This window comes from Salvia splendens, chromosome 1, assembly GCF_004379255.2.
Source record: "Salvia splendens isolate huo1 chromosome 1, SspV2, whole genome shotgun sequence".
Classification (NCBI taxonomy): domain Eukaryota; kingdom Viridiplantae; phylum Streptophyta; class Magnoliopsida; order Lamiales; family Lamiaceae; genus Salvia; species Salvia splendens.
In genome coordinates, this window is record NC_056032.1 from 1,386,376 (window position 1) to 1,398,108 (window position 11,733).

The 11,733-nt window shown below is 43.2% G+C and overlaps 1 protein-coding gene across 1 annotated transcript; it reads left to right on the plus strand.

Annotated features, from left to right (window-relative positions):
• The first annotated feature begins 8,222 nt into the window (after positions 1-8,222).
• LOC121807027 (CO(2)-response secreted protease-like) lies at positions 8,223-11,694 on the plus strand. Its single transcript, XM_042207213.1, has 8 exons — positions 8,223-8,539; positions 8,833-9,074; positions 9,143-9,254; positions 9,449-9,980; positions 10,096-10,199; positions 10,331-10,688; positions 10,759-10,969; positions 11,047-11,694. The coding sequence occupies exons 1-8, from the start codon at positions 8,382-8,384 to the stop codon at positions 11,601-11,603; spliced, it is 2,274 nt and encodes a 757-aa protein (XP_042063147.1). The 5' UTR covers positions 8,223-8,381; the 3' UTR covers positions 11,604-11,694.
• Positions 11,695-11,733: the final 39 nt, after the last annotated feature.

Consider the following 11,733-nt stretch of genomic DNA (forward strand, 5'->3'; position numbering starts at 1 on the left):
AGAAGCTTGGACTCACAATTGTCTTTAATACATGATCTAAAAAAAAGGGATCAGCCTTTAAGGAACAATATACCTCGGTAACATTTGTAAGAGACAAAACGCACATAGAGAGACAAATAAAAAGGACGAAAAAGATTTTAATCTTTTAAAAAACGACAAGCATAAAGAACAATAAAAATATGAAAGCACATAACCCTAAGACCGAACTAGACACAAGACTGACCGGACCTTGTCTCTTACAAATAGAACTTCTTGAGGTTGGAAATATGCCATGTTCGGGGTACTTGTTCTCCTGACATGTGAGTTAATTTATAAGACCCTTTTCCCAGGACTTCTGACACCCGATACGGACCTTCCCATGTGGGTTCAAGTTTGCCCAGCTTTTCTGCTCGGCTTACTTCATTGTTTCTCAATACGAGATCTCCCACTTGAAACTGCAGCTTTTTCACCCTTTGGTTATAATACCGGGTTACTTGCTCCTTGTACTTGGCTTCTTTTATGAAGGCCAATTCTCTTCTTTCTTCGGCAAGATCTAGTTCGGCTCTCAGTCCGTCGTCATTCAGTTCTGTTGAGAAATTAAGGGTTCGGGGGCTGGGTATGCCGATCTCAACCGGAATTACGGCTTCAGTGCCGTACACTAGACTGTACGGAGTTTCACCGTTGGAGGTTTTTGGTGTAGTTCGGTAAGACCATAGGACTTGAGGAAGATTTTCTACCCATTGTCCTTTGGCTTGTTCTAACCGAGTTTTTAATCCTTTCACCAAAGTACGGTTTGTTACTTCCGTTTGTCCGTTTGCTTGTGGGTGAGAGACTGAAGTGAACCGCTGTTGAATATTCAACTCTTGGCACCAATTCTTGAATGTTTTGTCAGTAAACTGAGTCCCATTATCTGAAATGAGGATATGGGGTATGCCAAATCGGCAAACTATGTTCTTCCAGACAAAATCTAATGCCTTTGAGCTTGTTATCGTAGCTAATGGTTCAGCCTCCACCCACTTTGTGAAGTAATCCACGGCAACGATCAAGAATTTCATTTGCCGGGGAGCTTGTGGTAGTGGTCCTACTATGTCTATGCCCCATTGCATAAAAGGCCAAGGGCTTTGCATAGCACATAGATCAGTCTGCGGCGTCCTTGGGATATTTGCATGGATTTGGCATTTCGTACATTTCTTAACTAGCTGTACTGCTTCTTGTACCAAAGTTGGCCAATAATATCCCCATCTCAGAACTTTTTTAGCTAATGCTCTAGCTCCGATGTGGCTACCGCAAGATCCTTCATGAACTTCTCTAAGGATGTAATCCGTCTCTTCTGGTCCTACACATCGCAATAACGGTTGAAGGTAGGACTTTCTATATAGGACTCCTTCATGAAGTTCATACCGACGTGCTCGGCATGTGATTTTCCTTGCTTCTCTCTTATCCTCGGGCAGTTGTCCTTGATCTAGATACTTTAATATTGGCGTCATCCAGTTTGGTGAACTGGTTACTGAGTGTACTTCAGCTTCATCAATGCTTCTGTGCGGTAATTCCTTCACCTTTGAGCTCGGATATGAGGCCAACTTACTTAAAGTATCTGCTCGGCTATTTCCCGCTCTGGGAATGCGGATTATCCGAAAATAAGAGAAATTTCGGCTAATACTTTGCGCTTTGTCCAAGTATTTTTTCATCCTTTCACCACGGGCTTCACTTGTACCCAGCATGTGATTCACTATGACTTGTGAATCACAATGAATTTTGAGAGATTTGACAAGTAGACGTTGCGCTAACTGAAGTCCGGCAAGAAGGGCTTCGTACTCGGCTTCGTTATTAGTGGTTGGGAATAAGAACCGAAGTGAATAAGTTACTTCGTGTCCGTCGGGAGCGATAAGTAGAATACCAGCTCCACTTCCTGTCTTATTCGAAGCTCCATCTACGAATCCAATCCAACAGTCCGGCGGCTCTACTTCGGGTTTCTGGGGCTGTGTTAGTTCATCATTGGTAGGATTTTTCTGTTCGGCAATAATAGGGATTGCCTGATCGAACTTTGCCTCTACAAGAAAATCTGCCAAGGCTTGTCCCTTGATGGCTTTCCGAGGTAGATATTCTATTGAATGTTCTCCTAACTCTATGGCCCACTTGGCAATTCTGCCTGATGCTTCTGGCTTAGTCAAAACTTGCCGAAGTGGAAGATCGGTTAAGACGCATACTTTGTGAGCATAGAAATATGGCCGCAGTCTCCTTGCTGCATTTACTAATGCCAGAGCAATTTTTTCCAGAGGTTGATACCTTGTTTCGGGACCTCTTAATGCTCGGCTTGTAAAGTAGATAGGACGCTGTTTTAGGCCTTCTTCTCGTACAAGCACCGCGCTAATGGTTTGATCTGATGCTGCTAAATATAAGAATATCACTTTGGCATCTGTTGGAGCAGAGAGAGTAGGAAGTTCGGTTAAATAACTTTTGAGTTCGTCAAAAGCCTTTTTCTGTTCGGCTCCCCACTCAAACTTTGGTGCCTTCTTCAAAACATTGAAGAACGGCATTTGCTTTTCGGCTGCTTGGGAAAGGAATCTATTCAGTGCGGCTAGACATCCAGTTAGCCTTTGCACATCATGTATGGACTTCGGCATTGCCATGTTCTGAACAACTTGAACCTTTAGGGGATTTGCCTTGAGTCCTTCCTTTGAAACCCAACAACCCAGAAATTTTCCCGAATCTACCAAAAAGGTACATTTTTGGGGATTGAGTTTGAGGTTGGCTTTTTTGAGCACGTCGAGAGTGGATTTGAGATTGTTTTCGTACTCCGAAGTGCTTCTGCTTTTAACAACTATGTCGTCAACATATACTTCAACCTCTTTTCCGATCAGGTGCCGAAATAGCTTATCTACCATCCTTTGATATGTGGCTCCGGCATTCTTTAAACCAAATGGCATCTTTTTATAAGCAAAAACACCGAAGTCAGTAATGAAAGCCGTTTTTGAAGCATCATTCTCATCTATTAAAACTTGGTGGTATCCTTTATACAAATCAAGAAAACAGAAAATTTCGAAGCCGATCAGAGCTTCTACTTTTTTATCTATGTTGGGAAGGGGGTAGCAATCTTTAGGACAGTGCTTATTTAGATCCGTAAAATCTATGCACATCCGCCATCCTCCTTCTTTTTTCTTGATCATCACAGGATTGGCCACCCAAGAAGGATATTTTACTTCAAATAATACATCCGCTTTCAGTAATTGGCGGACTTCGTCATGGATGACTTGATTTCTTTCTGCCGCAAAGAGTCTTTGCTTCTGTTTTATAGGCCGGACTGAAGGATCAATATTTAACCGATGTGTAATTACCTCGGGAGACACTCCAGTCATGTCCAACGGAGACCACGCAAAGACATCTTTGTACTCTTTGAGGAGCTGGATGGTCTTTTCCCGGAGTAGAGGTGTTCCCGCGAAACCGATCTTGACCGTTCTGGATGGATCATCTTCGTATAACTGAACTTTCATCGAGTTCGGCTCCGGTGTGACTTCGTTCATTTCGCCTGCCTCTGACTCCGGCTGCTGTGATTGCTATGCTTGATGGTGCCGATCTGATTGTTCGGCACTTTTAAGCGCAATCTGCAAACATTCTTTTGCTCTCTTTTGATCACCTCGGATGACTGCTATCCCTCCTTTAGTGGGGATCTTGATTGTGAGGTGATAAGTAGAGCAAATGGCCCGAACTGTGTTGAGCCAGTCTCTTCCCAGTATAATGTTATACGGGGATCGAGCTTTTACCACAAAAAACTCGATCACCGTACTGGAGCTAGTAGGCGCTCTTCCTACCGTAATCGGAAGGCTGATAATACCTTCAGGGCGGGTGTCCTCCTGGGCGAAACTTTTCAGATGAAGTGGGGCCGGACTGAGCCGAGCTGGATCCACTTCCAGTTTATCAAAACATTCTTTAAAAAGAATGCTAACCGACGCTCCTGTATCCACAAACACTCTGTGGATCAGTTTGTTTGCCACTCCAGCTTGAATGACAATAGCGTCTTGATGAGGAGAAATGGCCGGGACGGGATCTGCATCTGAAAATGTAATTACTTCCTCCTTCTTCAGCCTTTTATGTGTTGGCTCCTCTCGATTGAAGCCTCTGCGCTCTGATTTTAGAGACGATTTAGTCTTCCCGGCTGGGAGAGCGTCAATAGTCTGGATCACTCCATCATATTGCGGCTCGTCATCGTCTTCGGGATCCTGTTGCCTTTTAGGATCCTGAGGAGCGCAGTTCGCACTTCTCTGTTTCTTATTCTTTTTCGGCGGCTTGCTTTGGTATTTTTTTAACGTCCCTGCTTTCACAAGAACATCAATATCTGCTGCCAAATTTCGGCACTCCTCGGTATCGTGACCGTGGTCTTGATGGAAGGAGCAATATTTATCCTGACTTCGGCGCGTGGCCGATTTCGTCATCGGCTTTGGTTTTTCGAACATATCAGAATGCAGTTCGAAAATTTCCGCTCTCGACTTGTTCAATGGTACGAACTGAGCGGGTGGTTTCTCAGGATTGAGACGTGGTCCCAATCTGTCTTGTACCGGTGCCCTTTGAATTCTTTCAAAAGGAGTTCGGCGAGGATGTCCCTGATCGCTATGATCGGGCTTCCTCTTGTCTCCTCTGGAAGAGCTGTCTAAAGACCGTTTTCGACGGTCTGCCTCATCAGCACGAGAAAACTGGTCCGCAATGTCTCACATCTCTTGAGCTGTTTGCGGACTGCATTCAACGAGCTTTCTGTAGAGAGCTCCTGGCAGAATTCCATTTTGGAATGCCGAAATGACAAGTAGATCATTGAGATCATCTACTTGTAGGCATTCCTTGTGGAATCTTGTCATGAAGTCGCTAATCTTTTCATCGCGACCTTGACGTATAGAAAGCAGCTGAGCCGAAGTGATTCGGGTTTCAGCTTTCTGGAAGAACCTCCTATGAAAAGCATCCATTAGATCTCTGTAAGATCTAATGCTGCCTTGAGGGAGGCTATCAAACCACCTTCTTGCGTTCCCGATGAGCAGCTCGGGAAACAGCTTACACATATGAACCTCATTGAGACCTTGGTTCGCCATATTATACTGATAGCGTCCCAGGAAATCATGAGGATCCACTAACCCGTCATAAGTCACTGACGGAGTTCGGTAATTCTGTGGCAACGGAGTTCTGGTGATATCATCCGAAAATGGAGTCTTCAGCGCTCCATACATAGCGAATCCGACATCTCTACGGTATGGTGGAGATGGAGTTCTCCTGTGATTTCGGTAACAAGGAGGAGAAGGAACATATCGGTGGTGAGGATTCTTTCTCCTGGAAGATACAACACTACTGCGGTAGTGACTTTCATGTCTGGAGGGGGAGGGAGAATCCGCCGTTTTCTTCTCCGGCTTCTGGCTCTTTTGCAGGAATGTTAAGAACTCATCCTGCTTCTCAGCCAAGAACAACTTGACAGCCTCATTCAAATCGAGCTGCTGGGGAGGCTCGGTGCGATGACTTTTTGAGTGGTTTGTTCTTTCACCGTGAGAACTGGAGGCAGATTTCTCCCGAGGCTGTTTTCCAGACCTACGGGCTGGACTAGCTTCCTCACGTTCATCACGGACGGAAGTATGGGTATTATGTGATCTGGTACGCATTTTTTGGTGGAAGAGGATCAAAAACTCGCTTTTATCACAGTTTTGGTTTTCTGTTTTCCCACAGACGGCGCCAGTGATGATTTAGCGAATTTTTGATGGGAATAAATGCAAGTAATAAATGAAGATCACAACACTGAAAATTACGTGGTTCGATTTACTGAGGTAAATCTACGTCCACGGGAAGAATAGAGGGCAAATTTGTATTGCTTGATCTCGCTTACAGATTACAATACTGATTTGCTATATGAGATTCAGGATCTAGAGAACTTAACCTTGATCTATCTGATCTAAGTTCTATTTATACATTCGAACTAAGATCATGGTTTGCAGCCCTGGTAGGGGGGTTGATAACTGCTTAATACCACTAAATAGATCGTGGGTGTAATGGAGGTCGTGGAGATCCTGCATGGGTCCACTATCTCCTTGTTCGGTCGAATACTGATACCGAACTGCTGAACTTTGCCGATCAGCTTTTGCCGATCTGAGAGTTGAGCTCGATTGGTCGGCTTTTACCGAGCTATAGGCTGTGACCGAACTCTTTGGTTGTGCCGAACTGATACTCTTTCTTGGGTTTTGGGCTGATGGACCGTCACTGCTATTGGGCTCGCAATTATTGTTTAGTTGTTTAGTTCGTATCCCATCAGAAACTTATTACTCGTATGCGATCATATCGAAGCTGAATCTTGTAATTATTAAAAACAATTAAAAATTAATTGTGTAACTTACTGAACAGTTCATAAACAAATTCACTGATCTTTTCGTATTAAATTTAATATAGTAGGAATAAAATAAGTGTCAAAATTAAATACTAACATTTGCTATGATTGGTATCTTGTGGAATCATATCATATTATTGGAAGAGTGGAATAAAACGATCATTTGCTTAATTGATTCCAAAAATAAAGAAGCTAGAATTCCCATTCTTGATAGTTTTAATGGTGGGCTATGCCTGGATCGACCTGTGTTGGGTTGGGCCTGCACGGCCCAATTGACAATTGTAGCACTGTCACGAGTGTAATGTAAATGAAGAACTAACTTTATTCATTAATTCGGTTGGTAAGATTAAATCTCATGATTAAATATGTATCATATTTGGTTCATAAGATTGAGCCGTACAACTTAATCCTAGATGGATAGTCTCATGATAATTAGTCATAGCCCCCCTCCAACTAAAATAATCCCACAACTTAATCCTAGATGGATAGTCTCATGATATTAGTCATGGCAACCGAACGCCACCTAAGTATAAGTCTAATATTACATTCTTCTCTTTGCTATTGGCTATGATAATTAAGAGCAGCATGCCAAGCAAATCCCACTGAGTGTGAGAAACAGCCAAATTTAGGTCCATCATTAGCATAAACTGAGACCAATATTGAAATAACAATCACTATGGATCTATCCTAACTAGGCTTATCTAATTAACACTAATAATAGTATATATATATACCACAAGCACTAAAATTGGTGGAGCACTAAGAGCTGCAATAAAAACTTTATTTCCTTTTCCATCCCAATTATTCTACTCACCAATAAGTTGATGCCACCCTCTATTTCTAACTTCCTAAACCCAATCTTCCTTCCCAAATGCCACTAAGTACCAATGTCAAAAAGGGTTTCATCTCCATCCTCTATTTCAGCCGAATTAAAATATCCAAGACAAATGTTATGTGATGAAAAATGAAATATATCGATAACTCAGCAATAATATCAAAGTCGGCCAATCAAAAAAAGTATTTATAAACTTAGATAAGAGATAAAAAAAATCCCACAAAAATAACAAAAATACTAAAAGGGCTGAATAAGACACAATATCATGTGTGTTTTGGATTTTGTCGTCATCAACTAATTATTGCAGCGCTAATCCTCTATTCCAATATTTGAAAGAGTTTAATAGTCGAGACTAAGACGTAGTGTTGGCGTGCTAGTTGTCGTTATCAAGTCAGCATGATACAACCCAATCAATTGTGTTAAGGAAACTTTCAACCCGAACACAAACCCGCCCCCGGACCTACAAACCAGCACACGATATGAACCTATTAACGTCATGATAAAATTTGGATTGACACGACACGAACTTAATTTACACAATTAAAACCTCATTTTTATACATGATTTAAACGATTAAAACATGTTTTACACGAACATAAAAAATTAAACTATAGTATAATTTCTAAAAAAATAACAAAAATATTTTTAATAGGTTACTCGAATCCAACCCAACCCAAAATTATCGGGATTCTAACAAGTCGACCCGATAAAAAACACGAACCCAATCAAGCTTGACCAAAACTCAACGATTCCATGCGTACTCGTGACAGATTTTTGCGCCGTGCCGAAAATTGCCAGCCCGAGTAAGACGCAGTAGTTGGTGGGAGGAAAATTATAGTGTTTGAGTCATCTCCGCGTGTGAAGAAGATGCAAAAAGAGTGCGGTTCTCAAAATGAAGTCATGCCTAAAGAGCATCCCCATATTTCTACAATTGTAACATCTCCAAGAAAAGCATAACAACTGCAACCTTGCATATCACAGCATGTAACTTAATCATATTTTCAGGATTTAATTTGTTACTCAGTTGCGTAAACAAAATGGGACGCACTTTGTGTAGTTGTGGAACACCTTCATTCATCCATTGAAAAAATATTTGATTTGGAGTCAGTGTGAACACGCACGAATCCATTAATTGCCACTAAAACCACAAGATTTTGAACTATATATATGGCGTGATCACTTGTTCAATTCAAAGTGTGCATCTTCAACGCCATCATCATGAGACTTTATTCTGCCTTCTGCCTCGTCGTCTACCTTTTCATGGCGACGCCGTTTCTCATCGTGGAGAGTGGCAACGACGGGGTTTATATCGTCTACATGGGCGCCTCGCCTCCCACCGCTGATCATGCTCAGATCCTCACCTCTTTGTTAATGAGGTTGGTTTTTTTTTTTTAAATTGGTAAATAAACAGAGAAAAGTACTCCCTGTGTTCCATTAAAAATGTAACGTTTTCTAAAGTAGAAACGATACTCTTTCTACTTTTTCATTTGTCTTATTTTACTCTCTCTTCATTAACTCACAAAACAACACTACATAAAATCACACCGTTGATCATGCTCATATCCTCACCTCTTTGTTAACGAGTTTTTTTTTTAAATAGGTAAATAAACATAAAAAAAAGTTTATAATTAATGAGATTGGAATGTTTTGCATGATTGAATTATTTCAGAAAGGGGAAGTCCGTGATAGCGACGTACAGCAAAGGGTTCTCGGGTTTCGCCGCTCGTTTAACGGCGGAGGAGGCGGAGGCGATGGCGAAAAGAGAAGGAGTGGTGTCAGTCTTCCCCGATCCGCTCCTGCAGCTTCACACCACTCGCTCTTGGGATTTCTTGAAGTATCAAACGGATTTGAAGATCGACTCTGTTTCTTCCGCAGCCGGAGATGACGTCATCGTTGGAATCTTGGATACTGGTCAGTGAATCTCTTTTAATAGAAAAAGATTCCTTTTCAACTTAATTACTTCTGTTTTGATTGTTAAGGAATCTGGCCGGAATCGGAGAGCTTCAGTGATAAGGGAATGGGCCCCATCCCATCTCGTTGGAAGGGGATATGCATGGAAGGCCAAAATTTCACTAAATCAAACTGCAATCGGTAATTTATCAATCAGCCAATCAATGTGAATAATCTTGTTTTAGAGTAATAACTAACTTTCAATTCTGTGTAATAAAATTATACGAAGATATAAGTTTATCAACATAAGAAGGTGAATAAAGAGATATGTCTTTGTGTTGATATTTTTAATATACAAAATTGAAATTAGTTATTACGTGTATGATTATGTATAGGAAGCTGATTGGAGCAAGGTATTATGAGGGCGACGACGGTGACGATGGCGATGATAGTCCTAGGCCATCCGGGACGCCGCGGGACGAGAGCGGGCACGGCACCCATGTGGCATCCACGGTGGCCGGGACGGCGGTCCCCGGGGCATCGTACTACGGCCTGGCAGCGGGGAGCGCGGCCGGGGGCTCCCCGCGGTCGAGGATCGCTATGTACCGCGTGTGCACGGCCGGTGGGGGGTGCTTCGGATCAGCCATACTCAAGGCGTTCGACGACGCCGTGGCCGACGGCGTCGACGTGCTGTCACTGTCCCTAGGAGGCTCCCCCGGCAATCCCGAGTTCTACAGCGACCCCATCGCCATCGGGGCGTTTCACGCTGTGGAGAAAGGGATAGTCGTCGTCTGCTCCGCCGGAAACAGCGGCCCTTCCGCTTCGTCGGTCGTCAACGTTGCGCCGTGGATCCTCACCGTCGCCGCCACCTCCATCGACCGTGATTTCGAGGCCAGGGTCTTTTTTGGTGGTACCACGATCATCAAGGTAAGATCACTTCATTACCTAAAACAATAGTGTTACCGACTGTTCATCAGTCGGTAACACTATTTGTTGACGGATTCTATGGATTACCGACGGAATTTTCCATCGATAAATACAGGGTGGAGGCATCAACTTTTCCAATCTGAACAAAACAAGCGTCTATCCCTTGACAGATGGACTCGCTGCAATGGTTAACTCTAGTTTCGACCACGACGATGCCAAGTATATATCGTTAAAACTTCATATTATCATCTAATAATACGCAGCGAAAATTACAAACAAGAATCACATCTAAACAAAACAGACTAGTGGCTATTCAGAGATATCCTAATAAAAAACTCATCCTCTTCCAGAAACTGCATACCGGGATCACTCGACGAGGACCGAGTGAGGGGGAAGATCGTTTTGTGCATGAATGAGGACACAAATTACCTAGCCCAAGAGAAGTTTAGCTCGATGGAGGCGATAGGGGCGGTTGGGATGATCGTGGTCGATAACAACCTCAGACAAGTAGCATCCAAATTTGGAGTGTCTCCCATTGCTTCTGTCAATGAAGATGATGGGTTAGAGATACAAACATACATAAACTCTGAATCCCATCCAGTCGCAACGATTCTCCCTACCAGGGTGATCGCGAACTACAAGCCGGCTCCCGTTGTCGGATACTTCTCCTCAAGAGGCCCCACTTACGGTATTCCAAATCTTATCAAGGTACATTTTTCTGCCTCTGGCCTCAGTATTATTCAACAACAGAGAGCTGAAAACGGAAGATGTTGTGCAGCCGGACATTGCAGCACCCGGGGTGTCAATCCTGGCAGCATGGCCTTCACGCGACAAGGGAGAGGCTCTCCCGGGGATGGATCCGCCCCTCTTCGACATACTCTCGGGCACCTCCATGGCCTGCCCTCATGTCTCTGGTCTAGCTGCCAATGTCAAGTCTCTGCATCCTACATGGCCAGAGTCTGTTATCAGATCAGCCATAATGACAACAGGTTCGGCTTAATCTCATTCTCAACCAACCAAACACATCAACAGATTACTTGTAATTATGTCATGATCTCAATTTCAGCAATTCAGACAAACAACCTGCACACCCCAATCACAACAAATGATGGATCCGTAGCCACCCCATACGACATCGGAGCAGGGGAAATAAGTGTGACCGGCCCTTTGCAGCCAGGCCTTGTCTACGAGACTCAAACCATAGACTACATCATGTTTCTCTGCAACATCGGGTACAGCACAGCCATGATCAAGAGAATTGCATCAAGTCTTCCTAGTAACTTTTCATGCCCGGGCAGTGCCAAAGCTGATGCCATCTCCAACATGAATTATCCCTCTATAGCTGTATCTGGCCTAACTAAAGGCGTGGTCAAGACAGTGACCAGAACAGTGACCAACGTTGGTGACCAAGATGAGACCTACTCATGTGTCGTGGAGGCACCCGCTAGTTTGGATGTCGAAGTGGTGCCAAACACACTGAAGTTCACCAAGAATGTAAACAGGATAAGCTTCCAAGTGAAGTTTAAAGTGACTGCAAGTTCGAAGGAGGACTTGTTAGGGTCGATAACATGGTCGAACGAGAAGTATAAGGTTAGGAGTCCATTTGTTGTGAGCAACAGTTAGACCAAGTGTGAATGGAGCCTAATGTTGCTATAAGATGAAAAAATATAGAATCGATATTTGGGGAATACATTAAATCAAAGTGTTGCAATAATGATGTTTCATCTCCACCAAAACACACATCCGGTAACAC